Source organism: Coregonus clupeaformis, chromosome 17, assembly GCF_020615455.1.
Source record: "Coregonus clupeaformis isolate EN_2021a chromosome 17, ASM2061545v1, whole genome shotgun sequence".
Classification (NCBI taxonomy): Eukaryota; Metazoa; Chordata; class Actinopteri; order Salmoniformes; family Salmonidae; genus Coregonus; species Coregonus clupeaformis.
The window spans coordinates 27,102,529-27,126,199 of record NC_059208.1 but is presented as its reverse complement, the minus strand read 5'-3'; the positions used below and the strand labels follow the sequence as shown (position 1 = coordinate 27,126,199).

Genomic DNA, 23,671 nt, shown 5'->3' with positions numbered 1-23,671 from the left:
TTCCACTATCTGTTAATCTTCAAATACTCCTAAAGTTATCAGGATGTAAAGATAAAACATGTTTACTTCCCTTTCCTGTATTTTACAACTCACAAAGAAAACAGATGGTCAGTAGTTCCAGCATGTTCTTTACTCAGAAAACAGACTGACAAAATGTTTTAGGAGGAAGCTATTTTAAGCTTCTTAGTGGCTTTTCACTGTACAATTTACAATTTAAATTAGCAAAACTCTGGATTATGCCACATAGTGTACCAGCTCTGTGTCCATATGGTGTATTGTGAAGCAATCAAGTTGAGACAAAGCATAGCGCAACATATTTAATGTCAAAATAGTCATAATCCATAATATAGAAGAGCTATATGCAGAACATGAGTAATGCTAGTCTAAATTGAATGATTGGAAAATGTGTGGGATTATGTTTCTTAAAGGGCTGTGGAAACCTACAGTACAAGTAGAACAGCAAGATTACACTTTTAGTGCAGGTCTAGTTATTATAAAATACACTCAGATTCAGAGACATTGGAATGGATGAGATAGAGTATTGTAGAAACACTTTGCTACTGTACATTACAAACAGTTAATGATCCTGAGCAAACATTAGAATGTACAGGGTTTTTCAGCATTGATTATTACATTATGAGTACTGATGAAGACGTGTGCTTAAAAATTAAGACTAAATTATAATTTGAATATTGAGTTAACAATCAGACATCTCATAAAAACACAATATAATAATACACAAAGCTACTTCTCAAAGAAAACATTTTTTTTGTACACACATTTGCATAACGTATTGCTGTGCAGAGGACACATCATCCCTGAAATTCATCAAGCCCATCAAACAAAATCTGCTGGTTGATACATTTTCCTATTTTCATCAAAAGACAGAATGCACAATCCTTTAACAAATCTAAACTCTCACCAAATGCAGTTTTTTTTTTTTTGAGCTGGGGTGGGTGTAAGGACTTTTGTGTAATAGGTAATGGCTCTTGGAGAGCCATGTCTGACAGTGTCAGGGATTGGCTGAACTCGGTCATGCTTTCTCTTGAAAAAAAAAAGATTCAATGAAAAATGGGCCTTGAGAAACTTTTGCACAGCTGAAAAAGCCCATGGAGCTCTTTTCCAAATACAAAATGTGAAGATCTCATCCCCTTTTCAATGTAAGGCAGAAATAGACATAAATGGAGGACAATCAGTTTTGTTGCATTCACAATAGCAATGCAATAGATGAAGTGGCTTTGAAGGAGAACAATGCCATGGAGATGTGCGAGTGTAGCTGAACGTACAGAGCATTACACAGGTCAAACCACTTCTTTTAGGATTTTTGCACTTTGTTTGGTTCATGCTTATTCAACATGCTTGCTTGAATGGTTCTTAGATGTACTTTGTATCACGAGCAAGAAAAACTGTTCTATGCAAAACTCATCTTAGAGAGACTAGTCGCTGACTTCTAACCACAATGTCTGCTTTGTAGGTGAAGGGTATTTCTAAGGGTATTTCTGAGTAGCGAAAAAGGCTTTCTTGAATGTGACTGTGGTCATTATACAAAGAGAAAGTGAAAGTTGTTTTGTTCTTTTACTGTATGTCAAATTAAACTCCTTTTGAAGTGCTGTCAGAGCTAGAGTACATCGAAGAAAGGCTTCCTGGGCTAGTTGTGACGCTTCAATCAAACCCCACATACACAATCTCCCCAAACACAAACACATGCAGAATGCAGACACACACATAACACACTGTATGCATTTACAATCTGTTTCTCACTATTAGTAGCACCAGCTACTAATTTAATTTCATCAACTTAAACAGATTGGGACAATTCTGATTGAGTGAACCAGAGAACACAAAGTGAGATGGAGGCGCTAATAACACATAGGTGTTCCTGTACAGCCTGGAACCCAGCCAAGCCCATCCCCAGCTGATGACATCACAGCAGTATGGTTGAGTGGAGAAAGACAGTGGAAATGCTGTTTTGACAGACCCAGTGATTTCAACACTACACTAAACTTCTTGATCTTGGGTGTAATTCGCACACACTCACAACAACCCTTGTTCCCGCATGATAACGCATCAAATGAATAGCCCTGTCATGCCAAAGCACATCATGTCCACCTCCCACTGTCCTCTGATCCCTGCCAAAACAACTTATTTTCTCTGTAACGCTGAGTAAGAAATAAGCCAGCCAGCACCTCGGCCCTAAAGCTGTTGTTCACGGGGAACGATTGATTTCCATTTAAATGAAAAGAGAGAGAGGGAGCAATGGTGGAGTGGTCCTATACTCAGTATGAATGAAACATGGGCATCATATTTCCCCACTCACCCCCGACCCTACCTACCCCTGCACTTTATTTTATCCTCTCGATTTCTCCCACCCCCGTCCCAGCACTATAAAGCATTAAAATCAGACTTCCCTCAGCCATCCGAGAGCTATTTACAATCGGTGATGTGGTTGACGTTTTGAACGAAAGCGTTTCAAAAAGAAAGAGAGGGTTGAAAAGAAAACATCATTCACAAAGGTTGATTCATTCTCCACCTCAGGTGGGTGTTCAAACAGACCTGACTGGCTTTTTCCACCCATTTCTTTTCCTTTTTTTTCCCTTCAAAAGGTTGAGAAGAGGGGAGAACAAGCTTTATCTTTCAACTGCATTGGCTGTTGTCACTAATAGGCCAGGGAAAGGAAAAGTCACAGAGCTGAATGGGGAAATGAAGTGAGGACTGGGCTGGTTTAGGGTGGATTAAACTTGCTTGTCTCATTCAAACAAGCCCATTCTGAATGCACCAAATTCAACTCTGAATACCGACTAGTTTAGCGACGGAGCCGAGAAACCTGTCGGAACAATTGCAAATGACTTCTAGCGGGATATATGTTTTTCTTGTAAAATATGCCTTTGGACAAAAGGAGTTTGTCACATTTGGTCACATTCATTGGCTTCAGGGTTTCTCAATAGAATCCAATGACAAAACTTTGGTTCCAAATTTTGCAATGTGTCCCAAGCTTAAAGGGACAATCCGTAGTTGAAACAATAACAAAGCGTTCTCTCCCTATTTAGGTAAAAAACTGAGGGATGGGGCTGGAGAAATGTAACCATTCTCAAATTCATAGGCTATGAGCTACGGATGCAAGGACTGATCATCCATGATATCAAAATTATAGTTTTAACTATGTTTTGAGGCTATATAGCATTTGTTTGCCAACATTGGAGTAAAACAAGCTTATGTTTTGGGTTCTGATGGGGCACGACAGTTGAACTAAGCTGAGGCATATATATTATTTAAGAATCAATGAGTACATCCAGAAATGGATTTAGCAACTGCAGATTGCCCCTTTTAAATATTCACACATACCTTGGGATATGTGTGACAGAAACAAACAAGAGACCAAATATAGAAAACGAAGTTACACTGGCTTTGGAGGGGACCCATGACACAGTAGCAGACGGTCACAGAGAGGAGAGCAGTAGTGAGTGGTTCAGTAAGAGCAGGCTGGGGTGGAAAGTGTTCCCTTCCTGGGTCAAAGGGCAGTATGGTGTAGAGCTCAGTTCATTGGCCCTCCCCTGCAGGCGTCCAATGGGACTGGATCTCATCCTTTGGTTAGACCGTTCCTTTCAGTCCCTGTTCTGCAGGCGCTGAGTAGATCCTAAAGAAAGGACAGGAGAGAAGAGGGAGAGAGGGGGAGGGAGAGGAGAAAATGTATTATACCGTTCCAAAAAACTTTACACATCTGAAATATTATTAATTCACTACTATAGCATATAAAAAACATTACACGTCAGTGATATTTATTTCCTTGTTAGAAGTTTATGGGGATATATCAATTCAGAAACATTGGATGTCCTTGGGAAATGTACAGACTACAGTATATAAATATTACACGTTTTGGAGAATTGGGGATTACAATTTTTGAGATCCTTCCCATAAGACAGCCTGTTCGCGTTCGCACATGGAGAAGCAGGTAGCTACAATCCTTGTTTGTCGGAATCCAGGAAATGCATGTCGGTTTATAGCGCGCTGCAGGGGTTTGGCGTGCTACATGGCGACTGCATTACTTCCAAACATCCCCTCCCCAGGTGGGACTTATGGCCCTGGCAAGCCTCCCTGTTTATCCAACAAGCCGGGGGTTGCTGTGCGAATAAGCCTCTTTTCAGCACACCTATCACTCAACACACACCACAACACAGCCAGAGCTGACTGCAGCCCTAGGAGCCCAGTATTAATCCTGCAGAGGAATTTAACCCCTTTCTCTTTCTAAGCCTGCATCATCAGATCTATAGCGCAGAGGTGGCTACGTGCTAGGTAAACTCTCTAACCTCTACCGTTGGCTAGGTCACGTAGCAGCTAGCATGGGACAAAGGAAACTGATTACTCTGCAGAATGCCAGCCCACAGCACTCAGCACAGTTACACAACCCTAAAGACAGACCCAGAGTAATCAGTTTCCTTTGTCCCATGCTAGCTGCTACGTGACCTAGCCAACGGTAGAGGTTAGAGAGTTTACCTAGCACGTAGCCACCTCTGGCTAGCATGGGACAAAGGTAGAGCTATCAACTAGAACCGCCCTTCCTCCCTTCTCCCTCCTCCCTCAGGGGCCCCAGGAGAATGACTAACTGACTATCTCTCACTGTCTGTTCAACTGGTTAAGGCTGATCTCTGTGCTCTGATTGTTGTTGTCAGATAATGTTGTCATACCATAGTGACAGAGCTGGGATTTACTGCTCACTGTGCAATGTGCTATATACTCTAGATTTCTATGGACATGTTATTCCTGCTCTGGGCTCTGGGAGCAGGCTGGGTCTTGCCCTTTTGGGGTCATGAAGGGCCGACCGCTCTCTCTGGGTCATTGTTGACAGTTAAGGGAGGGAGGGGCGAGGTAGAGCAGTGGATTGGGCTGGATGGCTTCAGGCTGTGCAGGTAATTGCAGCACAAGTCCAGACTGGCTCGACGGCTCAGGGGCTGGGTGGATCTGCTCATCCTGATTGAGTTTCGCAACGTCAGCAAGAGTTTGTCTGGTTTTACATTACGCTGGCATGATGCCGTAGCGGAGCGTGTTGCCAAGCCAGCGGTGCGGTGGAGGGACTGTTACTCACTTGACTGGTTCTGTCACTCCCTTCCAGCCGGGCAGGCAGTCAGGTAGCGGGTGACTAAGTGGAACATGCATATCTCTCTGAGAGACACTGATTTCTATTATCTCTAGGTGCTGGAGGAAGGCCCACCCAAAGTCTGTTCCTCTTAGGGAAAGTAAACACTCCGAGGGGAATAACATGGAGAGACTAGGCAGAGTGACTTACAGTTCAACGTGCTTTAAAAAGTCTAATTTAACTAAATTTCCATAACTGCTCAATGGAATCCCCCACGGACAAAAATTGCAGCCCTGATAGTTTTATCAGGAAGATAGTGTCAATGGAAAAATTAGTGGTGCTAGGTTACACTGAGACCTAATATGCACAACATATTGTAAGACTTTCAGACAAAGTGAATGGAGAAGTGTGGCCTTACCCTTGCTGTCGGTTGTGCATGCGGCGCCGGACCAGTACTATGGCTGAAAACAAACAGAAAAGGTCACCATTTTCTCCTTGCCGCTGGAGAATAGTTCACATTTGCTTAAGTATTAGAGCTTACATCACACCCTGGAAGTGGAGTAAATCAGGTCAAGTACCTGACTCAAGGGCCTAACAGCCGTAGGCCTGTGAACTCACTGACTTCAACAAACCACTTTTCTAAAGGTTGCTACATCTGGTCCCTGATCAAACCATCAGCAATAATGTGTTTGGCCCATACAGAAATTGACTTTCCTTACAGTACTGAAAATAATATATTATGCACACTTTAACACATTTATTTGACAATTCAGATTTATCAACATGTCTGTAAATGTGCTAGATTTACAGAAGATAAGGAGCATATTTCCACCTTTAGCCCCTGGGCATTTGAAATGATAACATAAAAAGCAGCACTACACTATAGGCCTCTAGACATACTCTAATAGTGAGGGAACAAATGGCACTAGAAGTACCTTACTTTGTCAAGACTTTAGTTCTGATCTGACTGACTGGGCCAGATACAGGCCCTGTAATGTGTTGTGTTGTGAGGTGTGAAAAGAGGTCAGCCAGTCACGTAGCCTGTATATCTGGTCTGATATTGTTTCAGGGTGCCTCGGTCTTATCTTGACTTTTAATCCTTACCTACTATCACCACGATTGATAGTGCCACCACACTCACAGCTACGATGATGACAATGGTAGTGAATCCATCTGAGAGCAGATAACACACGACAAAAAGAGTTGATGGTTGCAACACACTGGGACGAAATGAACGTACAAGCTTAATGAACAAAATTATTTTAGTATGACATGGCTAATGTTCATACAAACCAAGAAGTGTGAATTTGCTAAAATATTTACTTATAAATGGATTTATAGCACATTGCAATTACAGTTCATCAAGTAAGAAGGAACCTATGGGCCTAATGACATGCAGAAATAAGGTTACTTACATTTTACATACTGTAAAAGTAGAACAAGTTGTAAACAAAGTTTTTCCTACCTTCTGCTACTTTGTCTCCTGTTGCCTTGTTTGTGTCCACAGTATCACCAGTTTCAGGTTCGATATCCACGGGATCTTGCCTGAGCCTTGGGATCACTGAAACAGGCAACGACACACCTAATTATTCTCCGACCTCCATTTCCTGTTAGAAGGATATCACCAGTAGACACATACAAACAAACACACATTCATCTGCTCACTGACTTCATGGACTAATTCCATCACTGTCTGATCAACGTGGCAGCAGGAACAGAACTGGCAGATTTAACAGATCATCATTCTGATTGGATCGATTTCACTCCCAGCCAATCATTGTTCATTCAACATTCACTCCTGGGTTCTGATGAGGAGGAGAGGGAGGAAGGAGGGCTTTGGCAGTGCAGCTCCTCTCCTGGCCAGGCTGAGAGAAGGTGTTTCTCCAGAAGACGTGGGGCAGCCAACCCTGTCCTAAACAGCTCTGTAATTATATTGAAGCAACATCATTGGGAAGATGAAGAGTGACAGCGAGCGGCGCCGGGAGAGAATGAGAATGCCAATGTGGATTAGCGCCCTGGCAGGGCGGAGGGGAGGAGGGGGGGGGGATCTCTACGTGTCTGTCTAGTCTAACTCCTGCTGGATGGATCCACAGGGGGGTTCTCCCCACAGATAATTTATTCCATTCTGGGGGTAATGATGGGGGAACGGTGATGTAACAGGGGTGTGACTTCTCACTCTGCTGACTGGTCTGCTTGCCCATCACATTTCTAACAGGGGGCGAGCTAAAGGGCTAAACTCACTGTTTTGTATGACTAGATCTTCATCGTCGCCATCTGTGGGACATTCAGGACAGAGGAAGAGGAAAAAGCCCAGTCAGCATCAATATATAGTAGCTATTATTAAACACGTTTAAAGATTATCAGAAGTTATATTGCTGTGCTTCATTTGAGGGTTCACTCATGGAACATTATCGGCTCAACATAATCATAACTTTTGTAACATTTGCAAAACGCTTTTCAAATACTCCTGATTTCATGCTACATGTGATTTTGTCCCCTTTGGTTTCCAGATGAAGATGTATTCCATACCTGCTACATCTGCTGATCCTTCACTCTCCTCTGAGGAAGCTGTATGGGAAAAGAGATGAGGAGTATGGGACCAGATTAACTCACAGCAGCATCTTACTGTACATCACTAAGGTTATTCAATGCATCTCTGCACAATACTGGAGCAGGGCTACTCTCCTATGAACTACTACTGTGGGATATACAGAATGATTGAGCTACCATCTGTTCAATGGTATACTCACTCATGAACTCTATACCTCTCTGGCTAGGGCATTTAGCTCATGGTAAAGATATCAGTCTTAATATTATAACTAACTATACCTTTAGATAGATAGTAAAACAATACTGTAGCATACACAGGTTATTTCCTCAAAATATACTTAAGTATCAGCCTAGGTTCTTCTAAGGAGTTTTCCACTTAATATTCTGCTATCTCTGGAAGCTATAGGACTCAGAGAGAGATTGTGTATATTTCTTGTGTGGAACACATACAGGCATTAAAAAAATAAAAAGCTGATCTGTGTGATTAGATCTTTATCAGTGTCTCAGTGTCTTCTGCCAGAGCGTAGTGGGAAGGTGAGAACATACGATACGTACCAGCAGCTCCTCGCAGAGTCACAATCAGACACAGAAACAGCAATCGCAACATCTTCGAATGCTGGAGGGGAGAGAGGAGAAGAAACAAAGTTATAAATACCAGTCATTAATATTCTGCTATTGATGTGTGTGAAAAATGAAAATCTTCCCGTTTGAAAAAGCGAAAGCGAGAGTCATCTATAGTCTTGTTGAGGCTGTCTGTTGTTTACTCAAACATTTAGGTTTACCTCAGAACCACAGGTAGTCAATGGAAAATGACAGGTATTGGGAACACTATATTCTGCAATAACGACAGTGACTATCATGATGACACAACTCCATCCAGGTGGCACAAGCACTGCCCTGATGTTAGAGGACGATGTATATCTTGTCTCAGGGGGTAGGGGTGGATGTAAACTGTGTTTCCCAGTGCTCAGCAGAAAGTAACCCTGTCCCTCTCTGAGAACTCAGTCACAGCCAGCTGGCATGAAGTGCCTTTTCAACACTTTCCCCTCCCACCTGGGTAACGGTGTGTAACTGTGTGTGACTATGGGTGAATCGGTGTACCTTTACATTTTGTCTTGTGTGATTGTGTGTGACTGTGTGTACTGTGTGTGTAACGGTTTGAATGGTGCGTTAAGCCACAGCACTGTGTTCTAACCAGTCATTTTCATCATTATGATTGGTAAAGGTAATTAATTTACGGCGTGTTAGGCATTAAACGCTGTCACCCTCTGTTTAGACACTGAAAAGTTATTCGTAATTAAACAAATATTTAAGTTTCTGTCAGCTCCACTTTGGAAGATGGCCTAACAGTCACATCAGCTTTAGCTGCGAGTGGGATTTATTTTTTTGCCGCCTTCTTGAGAAACCTCACACTACTTCCTGGTGGCAGCGGGCCCAGAACAGAGTCTGTTCTCTTCCTCTATTCGCTCATCTCTCCAACATACAGATGTGGAACACAGCTGTTCCTAGCTAAACAAAGCCTTGACCAGCTGGCCAGCCGCAGTACAATCGGCTGTATTTTTAAAATGGGCCCAGGCTTGGGAATGACCTCTTCCCTAGTCAATGTCCGACTGGGCGGATGACGCTTCGGTGCTCAAATATAACACGGCTCCCTGGCATGGGCCCAGAAGCCTCTGCTCTACAAGGGAACCAGGGGTAGAGTGGTGGGAGAATTCCCCCTTAGAGAAATGGAGCAAATGCTGCTACTGCTGCCCTCCCCCACATTGTCAGCGATGCCCATTGTGTACAAGGACCCTGCTTCCTCTAGCTAATGACTACAGTACTATGTGAGGGCTCTGGGAAGTGAACGGAGATTAACTGCATTGTTGGGACATTGGACAGGCTGTACACCAGGGCTTCGAGAGGCTGCCTGGGGAGTTTCCACCAACCTCCTACCCCCTATCCTTATTGCCCTCTACCCCCAATAATATGTTACGGAAGTCCAGTTGAACTTCCAGTTGGGACAGTGTTGCCATATATTTGTTTACCTTGGCAGTGTGAAGACATCAAGAGTCAAGGCAACATGTACAAATTAGATTATTGCCCAAACAAAAGCCTTGTTTTACTGCCATTTGTTTCCCCTTGTGTTTTTGTCCCAATACACACACGTTGAGCGGAGCAGCATACCTCGCTGGCTAAGCCTGTCCCAAATAACATCTTGATCTTGTTTATAGGGTTACATTCTGAATGATAACAACACCCCCCAGAGCATGCGCAGACCAGCTGGCTGGTTTGTTTACGGACATACTCAATCTCTCCTTATCCCAGTCTGCTGTCCCCACATGCTTCAAGATGGCCACCATTGTTCCTGTACCCAAGAAAACAAAGGTAACTGAACTAAATGACTATCGCCCCGTAGCACTCACCTCTGTCATCATGAAGTGCTTTGAGAGACTAGTCAAGGATCATATCACCTCTACCTTACCTGTCACCCTAAACCCACTTCAATTTGCTTACCGCCCCAATAGATCCACAGACGATGCAATCGCCATCACACTGCACACTGCCCTATCCCATCTGGACAAGAGGAATACCTATGTAAGAATGCTGTTCATTGACTATAGCTCAGCATTCAACACCATTGTACCCTCCAAGCTCATCATTAAGCTCGAGAACCTGGGTCTGAACCCCGCCCTGTGCAACTGGGTCCTGGACTTCCTGACGGGCCGCTCCCAGGTGGTGATGGTAAGAAACAACATCTCCACTTCGCTGATCCTCAACACTGGGGCCCCACAAGGGTGGGTGCTCATTCCCCTCCTGTACTCCCTGTTCACCCATGACTGCGTGGCCAAGTACGCCTCCAACTCAATCATCAAGTTTGCAGATGACATACAGTGAGGGAAAAAAGTATTTGATCCCCTGCTGATTTTGTACGTTTGCCCACTGACAAAGAAATGATCAGTCTATAATTTTAATGGTAGGTTTACTTGAACAGTGAGAGACAGAATAACAACAAAAAAATCCTGAAAAACGCATGTCAAAAATGTTATGAATTGATTTGCATTTTAATGAGGGAAATAAGTATTTGACCCCTCTGCAAAATATGACTTAGTACTTGGTGGTAAAACCCTTGTTGGCAATCACAGAGGTCAGACGTTTCTTGTAGTTGACCACCAGGTTTGCACACATCTCAGGAGGAATTTTGTCCCACTCCTCTTTGCAGATCTTCTCCAAGTCATTAAGGTTTCGAGGTTGACGTTTGGCAACTCGAACCTTCAGCTCCCTCCACAGATTTTCTATGGGATTAAAGTCTGGAGACTGGCTAGGCCACTCCAGGACCTTAATGTGCTTCTTCTTGAGCCACTCCTTTGTTGCCTTGGCCGTGTGTTTTGGGTCATTGTCATGCTGGAATACCCATCCACGACCCATTTTCAATGCCCTGGCTGAGGGAAGGAGGTTCTCACCCAAGATTTGACGGTACATGGCCCCGTCCATTGTTCCTTTCATGTGGTGAAGTTGTCCTGTCCCATTAGTAGAAAAACACCCCCAAAGCATAATGTTTCCACCTCCATGTTTGACGGTGGGGATGGTGTTCTTGGAGTCATAGGCAGCATTCCTCCTCCTCCAAACACGTCGAGTTGAGTTGATGCCAAAGAGCTCCATTTTGGTCTCATCTGACCGCAACACTTTCACCCAGTTCTCCTCTGAATCATTGGCAAACAGTCCTTCACGGCGTAGTGTGTTACCAATTGTTTTCTTGGTGACTATGGTCCCAGCTGCCTTGAGATCATTGACAAGATCCTCCCGTGTAGTTCTGGGCTGATTCCTCACCGTTCTCATGATCATTGCAACTCCACAAGGTGAGATATTGCATGAGCCCCAGGCCGAGGGAGTTGACAGTTCTTTTGTGTTTCCTCCATTTGCGAATAATCGCACCAACTGTTGTCACCTTCTCACCAAGCTGTTTGGTGATGGTCTTGTAGCCCATTCTAGCCTTGTGTAGGTCTACAATCTTGTCCCTGACATCCTTGGAGAGCTCTTTGGTCTTGGCCATGGTGGAGAGTTTGGAATCTGATTGATTGATTGCTTCTGTGGACAGGTGTCTTTCATACAGGTAACAAACTGAGATTAGGAGCACTCCCTTTAAGAGTGTGCTCCTAATCTCAGCTCGTTACCTGTTTAAAAGACACCTGGGAGCCAGAAATCTTTCTGATTGAGAGGGGGTCAAATACTTATTTCCCTCATTAAAATGGAAATCAATTTATAACATTTTTGACATGCGTTTTTCTGGATTTTTTTGTTGTTATTCTGTCTCTCACTGTTCAAAAAAACCTACCATTAAAATTATAGACTGATCATTTCTTTGTCAGTAGGCAAACGTACAAAATCAGCAGGGGATCATGCCTATGCTACCCTCCAGTCCCTCGACTTCTTGGCACTGACGGAAACATGGATTACCACTGAAAACACTGCTACTCCTACTGCTCTCTCCTCGTCTGACCATGTGTTCTCGCATACCCCGACAGCATCTGGTCAGCGGGGTGGTGGCACAGGAATCCTCATCTCTCCCAAGTGGACATTCTCAATTTTTCCCCTGACCCATCTGTCTATCTCCTCATTTGAATTCCATGCTGTCACAGTCACTAGCCCATTCAAGCTTAACATCCTTGTCATTTATCGCCCTCCAGGTTCCCTTGGAGAGTTCATCAATGAGCTTGACGCCTTGATAAGTTCCTTTCCTGAGAATGGCTCACCCCTCACAGTTCTGGGTGACTTCAACCTCCCTACGTCTACCTTTGACTCATTTCTCTCTGCCTCCTTCATTCCACTCCTCTCCTCTTTTGACCTCACCCTCTCACCGTCCCCCCCTACTCACAAGGTAGGCAATACGCTTGACCTCATCTTTACTAGATGCTGTTCTTCTACTAACCTCACTGCAACTCCCCTCCAAGTCTCCGACCACTACTTTGTATCCTTTTCTCTCTCGCTCTCCTCCAAAACTACTCACTCTGCCCCTACTCAGATGGTAATGCGCCGTCGCAACCTTCGCTCTCTCTCTCCAGCTACTCTCTCCTCTTCCATCCTATCATCTCTTCCCTCTGCTCAATCCTTCTCCCTCCAATCTCCTGATTCTGCCTCCTCAACCCTCCTCTCCTCCCTTTCTGCATCCTTTGACTCTCTATGTCCCCTATCCTCCCGGCCGGCTCGGTCCTCCCCTCCTGCTCCGTGGCTTGACGACTCATTGCGAGCTCACAGAACAGGGCTCCGGGCAGCCAAGCGGAAATGGAGGGAAACTAGACTCCCTGCGGACCTGGCATCTTTTCACTCCCTCCTCTCTACATTTTCTTCATATTTCTGCTGCTAAAGCCACTTTCTACCACTCTAAATTCCAAGCATCTGCCTCTAACCCTAGGAAGCTCTTTGCCACCTTCTCCTCCCTGCTGAAGCCCTCCTCCCTCTCTGTGGATGACTTCGTCAACCATTTTGAAAAGAAGGTTGACGACATCCGATCCTCGTTTGTTAAGTCAAATGACACTGCTGGTCCTGCTCACACTGCCCTACCCTATGCTTTGACTTCTTTCTCCCCTCTCTCTCCAGATGAAATCTTGCGACTTGTGACGGCCGGCCGCCCAACAACCTGCCCGCTTGACCCTATCCCCTCCTCTCTTCTCCAGACCATCTCTGGTGACCTTCTCCCTTACCTCACCTCACTCATCAACTCATCCTTGACCGCTGGCTATGTCCCTTCCAACTCTTGAGTGTGCCGTCTTTAGCCAACTCTCTTTCTATCTCTCTCAGAATGACCTTCTTGATCCAAACCAGTCAGGTTTCAAGACTGGTCATTCAACTGAGACTGCTCTTCTCTGTGTCACGGAGGCTCTCCGCACTGCTAAAGCTAACTCTCTCTCCTCTGCTCTTGTATTTCTAGACCTGTCTGCTGCCTTTGATACTGTGAACCATCAGATCCTCCTCTCCACCCTCTCCGAGTTGGGCATCTCCGGCGCGGCTCACTCTTGGATTGCGTCCTACCTGACAGGTCGCTCCTAACAAGTGGCGTGGCGTGAATCTGTCTCCGCACAACGTGCTCTCACCACTGGTGTCCCCCAGGGCTCAGTTCTAGGCCCTCTCCTATTCTCGCTATACACCAAGTCACTTGGCTCTGTCATATCCTCACATGGCCTCTCCTATCATTGCTACGCAGACGACACACAACTAATCTTCTCCTTTCCCCCTTCTGATAACCAGGTGGCGAATCACATCTCTGCATGTCTGGCAGACATATCAGTGTGGATGACGGATCACCACCTCAAGCTGAACCTTGGCAAGACGGAGCTGCTCTTCCTCCCGGGGAAGGACTGCCCATTCCATGATCTCGCCATCACGGTTGACAACTCTGTTGTGTCCTCCTCCCAGAGTGCGAAGAGCCTTTGCGTGACCCTGGACAACACCCTGTCGTTCTCCGCTAACATCAAGGCGGTGACCCGATCCTGTAGGTTCATGCTCTACAATATCCGGAGAGTACGACCCTGCCTTACACAGGAAGCGGCACAGGTCCTAATCCAGGCACTTGTCATCTCCCGTCTGGATTACTGCAACTCGCTGTTGGCTGGGCTCCCTGCCTGTGCCATTAAACCCCTACAACTCATCCAGAATGTCGCAGCCCGTCTGGTGTTCAACCTTCCCAAGTTCTCTCACGTCACCTCGCTCCTCCGCACAATCCACTGGCTTCCAGTTGAAGCTCGCATCTGCTACAAGACCATGGTGCTTGCCTACAGAGCTGTGAGGGGAACGGCACCTCCGTACCTTCAGGCTCTGATCAGTCCCTACACCCAAACGAGGGCATTGCGTTCATCCACCTCTGGCCTGCTGGCCCCCCTACCTCTGCGGAAGCACAGTTACCGCTCAGCCCAATCAAAACTGTTCGCTGCTCTGGCACCCCAATGGTGGAACAAGCTCCCTCACGACGCCAGGACAGCGGAGTCACTCACCACCTTCCGGAGACACTTGAAACCCCACCTCTTTAAGGAATACCTGGGATAGGATAAAGTAATCCTTCTACCCCCCCTTACCCCACACCCCCCCCAAAAAAATATAGATATATATTGTAAAGTGGTTATCCCACTGGCTATAAGGTGAATGCACCAATTTGTAAGTCGCTCTGGATAAGAGCGTCTGCTAAATGATGTAAATGTAAAATGTAAATGGATCAAAAACTTTTTTCCCTCACTGTAACAGTTGTAGGCTTGATTACCAACAATGATGAGACAGCCTACAGGGAGGAGGTGAGGGCTCTGGGAGTGTGTTGCCAGGAAAATAACCTCTCACTCAACGTCAACAAAACAAAGGAGATGATCATGGACTTCAGGAAACAGCAGTGGGTGCATCCCCCTATCCACATCGACGGGACCACAGTGGAGAAGGTGGAAAGCTTCAAGTTTCTTAGCGTACACATCACTGACTGTCACGATCGTCGGATACAGAGGACCAAGGCGCAGCGTTGAAGGCGAACATACTTTTTATTTAATGATTACACGAACAAAACAACAAACGATAACGTGACGTCCTCGGTCTAACACAAACCACACTGGAACAAGATCCCACAAACACTGTGGGAACACAGCCTGTCTAAATATGGTTCCCAATCAGAGACAACCAGAAACAGCTGACACTCGTTGCCTCTGATTGAGAACCACTCTGGCCAACATAGACATACATGAACTAGAAAAACAAAGAACACTCACACCCTGGCTCAACATACAAGCCTCCCCAGAGCCAGGGCATGACACTGACAAACTGAAATGGTCCACCCACGCAGACAGTGTGGTGAAGAAGGCTCAGGAGGCTGAAGAAATTTGGCTTGGCACCTAATACCCTCTCAAACTTTTACAGATGCACAATTGAGAGCATCCTGTCGGGCTGTATCACCGCCTGGTACGGCAACCACACTGCCTGCAACCGCTGGGCTCTCCAGAGGGTGGTGCAGTCTGCCGAACGCATTACTGGGGGCAAACTACCTGCCCTCCAGGACACCTATAGCACCCGGTGTCACAGGAAGGCCAAAAACATCATCAAGGACATCAACCACCCGAGCCACTGCCTGTTCACCCCGCTATCATCCAAAAGGCGAGGTCAGTACAGGTGCATCAAAGCTGGGACCGAGAGAATGAAAAACAGCTTCTATCTCAAGGCCATCAGACTGTTAAATAGCCTTCACTAGCACATTGGCCACTTTAATAAATGGAACACTAGTCACTAGTTACATATCTTGCATTACTCATCTCATGTATATACTGTATTCTATAATATTCCACTGTATCTTAGTCCATGTCGCTCTGTCATTGCTCGTCCATATATGTATTCTTAATTCCATTCCTTACTAGTTTTGTGTGTATTGGGTATATGTTGTGAAATTGTTAGATATTACTTGTTAGATATGACTGTATTGTCGGAGCTAGAAGCACAAGCATTTCGCTACACCCACAATAACATCTGTTAAACTCGTGTATGTGACAAATAAAATTTGATTTTATAAAAAAATTATAACAATCACACAAACATATACATACATTTTTTCCCAGACAGGCAGCTAGATGAATAAATGCCACTATCTCTGTCTCTCACGAACACACATGACTGACATAAATGACGTGAGTGAAAAACCCCCACTAATGTGGCAAGATAGAGAGAGTGACAGACAAAGAGAGAAAGACAGAGAGACAGAGAGAAAAGCTAGATTAAACTTTTATCATACAGTTTTTATCATACAGCACAGCAAGAACAAACAGACAGAAATATAACAAGAGAGCAAAAGATTAACATATATAAAGAAGAGAGGGAGAGAGGGAGAGATAGCTACCAGATTATTTGTTATTCATTGCCATTCAATTTCAAAATGTGGTAGCTCTGCTTTCTATTGTTCAGTGAAGGGAGAAAATATTTATATTGAAATATTTACTCAACTGTCTCCTCCACAGAAGCCGTTTATCTAGGTGAGTTAAATGCAAATAGCCTCTTTCTATAACCCATAAACAACAAATGGCCCTTACACTATGGCAACAGGCCACAAACAACAATAATGGAGCAGGTAAATATGCACATAAACACAGTCAGAGGACATTACCTGCTATTGAGAGCATGCCCACAGGTTGCCATGAAGCAATTCAGCATCAGGCAACATCCGAGTGTGGCACTGGGCTGGCTGTGTTTGTGAACCAAATGAAGAAATGGGCAGTTTCAGGATGAAACCCACAGTAGCAAAGTACACAGAGAGGATGTGACCATCCCTTTGCAGACATGCTATCATCATCATCACAGAACCGAATGGAACATTTTAAACAAGGCCCCAGATTCTGCTTTCTGTCTGCCTGAGGATCTGTCTGAGCATCTCTCTATCTGACTGACCAACAAAAGGAACTGCAGACAACAGAGACAGTCACAAGACTAAGAATTGATTCTGACATGATGATGACCACTGTGCTGACTGTTGCGACTACCATTACTGAAGTACAGTACATTGTGCATGTGATGTGTTTGGCCCATGGCTCGCTGACTTGCATAACAGTGTTATATAGGAGTATACTGTGTCTCACTTCAGTGTAGCGCTGTACCCCATCAGCGCCATCGTTCAGGGAAACTTTAATGCTATTCAATTAGACAAAACATCTTCAACAGCCATCTGATGGAGAGATGCTGCTGCTGTTCTTTGTTTTGTTAATGAAACAGCACTATCACCATGACCAGACTAATCCCTACATACCTGGACCAGACCAGTGTTTTCTCTACACCTGTAAAGCTGTGGCGGGCTCCTCAGCCTAGCTCTGTGTTCTCTAAGAGAAGAAGTCTTCAAGTGATTTCAATTTAAACTTTTAGAAGCCCGGGATATTGATTTATGGGCCTTTGCATCCTGCCTGGAAAATAATTGAGTGTAAACACTGACCTAGACACCCCCTCAGGTTTCAAGCTCACTGAAGGATTTCATTTACATTTACATTTTACAGTATTCCATGTTCATCCGAGCCTCTTAATAATCTAGACCTTCACAGTTGGGTCTCACATCCCTCTCAGAAATACAGTTGATTCAAACAAATGTTCAATATCCTCTGCCTTGGCTGCTCTGTGCGCACAGACTTCTCCCAACAAGTTTGAACCATTTGATGTCAATGTGGGCTTCCACCACTCTTTAGTATAGTAGAACTAAAGGTCTCTAAAAACTTGGTTGTTTGATCTGAGAAAATATTCAGGTCAGGCTGACACACACAAGCAAACACAAAAACACATTGCAGACACACAGGCACACGTGTGCACAAGACAGGAAGTGAGAGAATGACTGTCTTGTCTGTGTTTCGTGTTGAGTCATAAAGCCTGACTGTGTGATCGCTCCTTCTCTGTCTGAGGCTACAGCCCTTATCAACACAACAGACTATAAATCTACTTCATTATGGGACTAGTCATTACATTTGAAGCTTACTGTAACTACATTTTAGCAGACGCTCTTATCCAGAGCGACTTACAGTTAGTGAGTGCATACATTTTCATACTGGCCCCCTGTGGGAAACGAACCCACAACCCTGGCGTTGCAAGCGCCATGCTCTACCAGGGGACCATTTGGAGTTCATCATATAAAGGGCAGTGAGGCAGGTAGTAGCCTATAGGTCCAATGTTAATGACTGCCAATAAACAAACTTAGCAAAACATTAGGATCACCTCAACTATGTGGTTGAGAATGAATACACAAAAACGGAATAACTGCTTCAGTGTTTCAATCCAGCCACAATTTGAATGAGAGAACTTTCTGTGAGTCATTATCATTACACAGTTAGGACAGCTTACAAACAGAACGTTTAGGTTCAGTACCCTGCCTTAGTCATTAGCTGGCTGATAAAATAGTTATAAAGGCAAACTCGTTCTGCTTTGGCAGCCGTACAGAAGAAAAGACAGTACACTGCAGTGCACAGAAAGGGTGAATGGTTTCTGCTCCAACAGAGACCAATATTAGCAAGACAACAAAACACATACCAATAAGCCTATTTAGCCTAAGTAGAAATCCATAATACCCTTTTCTCCAGCTTTTGCCAATGTTTTTGCTCTCATATTAATATGATCATAAAATATGTAATTTCACTGTTTCACTTCTCTTGTTCAGGTAGCCAACACATCACAGAATCTGTGCAAAAGTTACCTGGTTTCCTATGTAGGAAAGACTGAGGCTACTGTAGCCTATTTTATAATGTTTGTATTAATATATCAGCCCCAGACAACCAACAACAGAACATGAGCTGACATTTACTCAACTTGTGTCGAGCCATTTCAACACCAATTAAACTATATATATTAAAAAACACCAAAAGATTTTAAATAAAGCATTTTCACATAGTACACTTCAGACTGTCTTCTATAATGTCATAGTCTATAAATGTTAGAGTTATTATAGATTTGGTTCTGTCTGGTGCCCACGCAAAGGTACTCACCTACACTGACTTTCTGCACCGTGCGACCAGCTGTGTTTCACAATAGACTATTATGAGACTAAAATGAACCTGCAAGATGTTCACACGCCTGTGGCAGGAAGCACTGTGCTGCTGCAAGGGCCAAGTTCAGAGGAACATGTTCGAAAAAACTAAAAGGAAATTCACTGGCAATTTATCACATCGCTTAGAAGAAAGAAATACCCTAAATAAGTCATTGACATAATGTTTGCGCGGATGTTTTGCAGGGAAGATATGAAAAATACCCTTGTGTTAGAGTACACCTAGGCCTATACAATAAAGAGACACATATGCGGCAGTTGTCTTTTATAGCAGCACTTACAGTGAAGATGTTGGTTTGAAGATGAAATTGAACGTTTGAATTTTCCATTGCAATGTTCTGAAATGAAAGCACTATCATTTGGTTGTGACACTGAAGTCAATTTTACAGCCCTTCTTCGAAAGAGAGAGGTATTGCAGTGTAACACGTGTTCATGTTGTTCCCTCCTTGAGCGAAGCTCAAACTCACCTGTCAATCTGAGCTAATTACGGCCAGCAATCAACACCTTGCCTGTGTTTGAGAGCATCAAATCCGTGATACATTGTGGGCAAAGTGTCACTGTCTGACTGATCTATAAATAATAATGAATAGTTATTTATAGTGCAAGGTGATTTATAGATCAGTCACCAACTGCAATTCAGTCGATGGCTGTGTTTAGACAGGCAGACCAATTCTGATCTTTTTTCCCACTAATTGGTCTTTAGAAAAAGATCAGATGTAAAAAGATCTGATGTGATTGGTCAAAATACCAATTAGTGGAAGAACTATCAGAATTGTTTTCTGCCTGTGCAAATGCTTCAATTATCATGTGTGTGAATTTGGGGTTAGCAAAGTATTTCTTCAACAAAAAATACGACAATCTAAATATAGTTGTTTTTCTGTTCATTTGATCCAACTAAACAACTGTTTCTGTTCCCAACAATTAAGTTTATGTTGCTGTTCCAGGTGTGCTACCTCTTAGTTATTGGTAAGTACTGCATCCCTCTTATGGTTTAGCAAGCCTTTTCCTTTTGCATATTTCCAGACAATGTGTGTGTGACTTCTGTGTGCAAGGTCATTGGAAAACTCTTGAAATAGATTGATGGAGTCCTTCAGGGTATTTCTGTGTTCTCTCCAGGGCCACCCCTGGGCATAAGTGACATAGCTTGTTGCCCAGGGCCCCCATAGGTGGTTGCCTAGGGCCCCGGCTGAGTCTAAACTTGTAATAATAATGGCTGAATTACCGACTGGGCACGTCAAGAGGGCGACCACTCAAACATTTACCCGCGAGGTGGGGGCCCCCAAAAGGCAAGGGCTGGCCCTGGTTCCCTCATGCTGCCTTTGCTTAGTTACAATGTGTGCCATTCAATGTAATTCCCATCATTGTGACTCAAGTGAAATATCACCCAATTTGTTTATTTATGCAAGATAAAGGTTGTAGGTCTTGGCCCAAGCCTTGGATTGACATGCAGGCCAATTAGGCCAATACTGAGTTGTAAGCTTTCTCTTAATAAGTTATGCCATACTGTATGTGTGGTGTGAATCATCACTCAGGATAGACATTACATTTACATTAAATATCTTGTGAAGACTCATGTAATCCACATATTCAACATACTGTTATGTTGCCCTTCCCTCTGCCTTAAGCCACTCAAGACTCAACAGTTATCCTCTGACTCTGAGTAACTATTTGTATAGTTTTGTGTTATTAGTGGGGTGGGGCTACCTGTGTCTCAGTTCTTTAGATAATGAAGACATTGACCTGCCTGGATATTGTGCCAGCCTGATATTCTATCCCTTAGCATAGTGCCATTTAATGTCATGGTAATGCTGGGGGCACCTTAGTAGACTTCTAATTAGGCCCTTCTCTCCCATTTGTTAATCAGGTGGTCATGGGTCCTCCAATGGAAGCTTGCAACCATCTGACAAGAAATGCTAGATTAGTGCATTGTCTGGCAGCTTATAATGGCTTTTGACATGCAGAATGTAAAGTGCTGAAGCTACAGTTTAGACAGTCACCTCTCTTCCCTCTCTGTCTTATTCACATTGGTGTTGATTAAAACTAAGCTATTTAGGATTGTTGGCAGCGCAGTAACTGAGGTTTTGGTTTAAAATGAACATACTTGTTAACAGAGCACCTTTGTAGTCCCCTGTAGCTCAGTTGGTAGAGCATGGCGCTTGCAACGCCAGGGTTGTGGGTTCGTTTCCCACGGGGGGCCAGTATGAAAATGCACTTACTAACTGTAAGTCGCTCTGGATAAGAGCGTCTGCTAAATGACTAAAAATGTTTTTATTTTTTAAAATGTCTGTAGGTTATGCTTTAGAGGATGTCCATATTAAACCAAAGCTTTTCTGTAGTGGTTATCCCTCAATGTAAGCATTATAACCCACTTGTCGACTGTCAATCATTAACTAGTCCTGCCCCGGACATGTGTTCTTACAAAATAAGTATTACAAAAATGTGTTTAACAGCTCAAACTGCTCATGCAAAGAATACTAAAGCAGTTTCTTCACAGTCCCACATCCTAAATTATACAAGACAGTGCTGAAAGTGGATAGTTTTAACGTAATGTTTGCCACACAGCTGACATCTTTTAATCAAGGCTCTTGCTACATTCTAAGTTTATATGGAAAGCATCACTCACCTCAGGTCGTGTTGACACTTCTAGCTGTGCAGAGTTGATTCTAGACCACTGCTATGTTTTGTTCCACTGTCGTTGTGATCCCTGGCAACATGGGAACTTCCTGAGAATGTGCGCACAGGTGCACATCAGACAGGGGTTAGGAACTAGGAACTGTGCTCTGAATTCTCTCATTGGCTGCTGAGCCAGGTGAAATCTGACACCTGCCCTGATAGTGTTATCTGTTTTCCAGTAGTTACACACTGCTCAGTGCTCTTAGCTTGGCATGAAACATATACAGTAGGTTTTACTTACAGGTGATCAGTGTGCGCTGTGAAAGCGGTCACTTTTCTGCAAATGCAATGTTCCAACATTTAGCTTCATAACATATTTATTTGCTCTCCTCGACTAGTGTTTGTACAATTTATAGCTTTTTCAGATTGAAGACATCTCATTAGCCCCATTTTAGTTTAAACATGGGAATGTCCTATAGTCTGCCCATTCTAGTCACTATTACGCTTTTGTAAATGTATTGCCTATGACTGCACTAGATGTATGAAGTTTAATATTTTTTTTCATCAGGCATATGCTGGGCCAGTTCAACTAGTGGGAAGTTCCTTATGATGTTCCCCCAGCATAACTATCCAGGTGCTGATGTCCGTCATGAGGTAACCATCACGTCCAGATCATCGACCTCTGTCAGTGTGCAGGATCTCTACAGCAGCTTCACCCAGTATGTCTACCTCTCCCCTGGCCAAACAAAGACTGTGCCCATATGCCTTCTATTGTGGGCATTAACTGCACCCACTCCTCCCACCTCCTCAGGGTGTCGTCCGGTCAGTCCATTTCTGTCCTAGCCTCGTTCTGTGTCCTGGGGTTCTGCACCACCAACCTGCTCCATGAGGTCTCCTCCTGGGGGATTCGCTACTGCCCCGTCACCCCTCACTCACTCCTTGGCCAAACCACTGTCAGTGAGGTTGTGATCACCAGTTTTGAACAGGCGACGTTGTACACGTAGCCCTTCCAGCGGCGGTGGAGCTTGACAGGAGTGTGTATACCAAGGGCACTATCCTGATCCTCTACATAGGCACTGGCGAGTGTTCAGCTTCAGAGTAACGCCACCCTGTCTAGGACAGGGATTTGCTCTCAGAAGGCTGTAGGTGTCGCAACAGGTTACACATGCTCTAAACAGGAGAATGACAACTGCACTTGCGGCTTTGCTGACCTGAAGCCAGTTTCTATCTTGGAGTCTGACTTTGTTTTCCCTCCCCTGACTAACACTAACATGAACTCCAACTTGCTGGCAATGGCTGCCCTCAACTTAAACTATCCAGCCATGTGTGAAAAAGAAGGTATGTACGACAACTAGAGATGAGCTCATGGCTCCATAGGTGATTTTACTTTTCAAAATTTTTAAGAAAATAAAATGCCAAATTTGGTTTACTACTTTGTTTTTGTATCTGCAGATCCAGGTCCACAGTGCATCTCCTCACAGGGATCTGCAGATACAAAAACAAAGTAGTCAGCGGTTATTTTGCGTGTACCTAACTGAAGAAACCACATTTTGCATTTTATTTTCTTAAAAATGTGTGTAAAGAAGGACGGAAAGCCTGTCTTCTCTTCAGAGTCTAAGATCTGCATTGGGGGATTCTTACTACTGCACCTTCGTCGGCAGGGACTTTGTCCTCCAGGGCAGGGTGAGGATATGGTCATTTGAAAGTTATATCATTTTCGGTATCACTTTGCTGTGATTGTGGCTAGTATGTGTCCATACTGTCTTGTTGCTTTTGCAGATCAATAGTCAGAAGAGGAACCTGCCCCTAACCCTGGCCGCCGGCTCTGTGCGTTTATACAGCTCCAGCGTTGTCCTGGAAACAGACATTGGCCTGATGCTGAGGTATGACTGGCATCACAACCTTGAGTTGGAAGTGGCTCCAGAGCTGTC

At 44.2% G+C, this 23,671-nt stretch overlaps 1 protein-coding gene across 2 annotated transcripts; it reads right to left on the bottom strand.

The window, feature by feature from the left end:
* Nucleotides 1-302: 302 nt before the first annotated feature.
* On the bottom strand, nucleotides 303-21,877 carry LOC121562833. 2 transcript variants are annotated; one of them, XM_045226255.1, is made up of 8 exons: nucleotides 21,751-21,877; nucleotides 8,177-8,237; nucleotides 7,601-7,639; nucleotides 7,313-7,345; nucleotides 6,537-6,632; nucleotides 6,176-6,244; nucleotides 5,490-5,532; nucleotides 303-3,634 (listed from the first exon to the last, which is right to left on the bottom strand). In XM_045226255.1, the coding sequence occupies exons 2-8, from the start codon at nucleotides 8,226-8,228 to the stop codon at nucleotides 3,589-3,591; spliced, it is 378 nt and encodes a 125-aa protein (XP_045082190.1). In that variant the 5' UTR covers nucleotides 8,229-8,237; nucleotides 21,751-21,877; the 3' UTR covers nucleotides 303-3,588. The 2 variants fall into 2 exon arrangements, with proteins under 2 accessions (XP_045082190.1, XP_045082191.1); XM_045226256.1 differs by lacking the exon at nucleotides 21,751-21,877 and adding an exon at nucleotides 19,069-19,154.
* Between the last annotated feature and the right edge of the window lie 1,794 nt (nucleotides 21,878-23,671).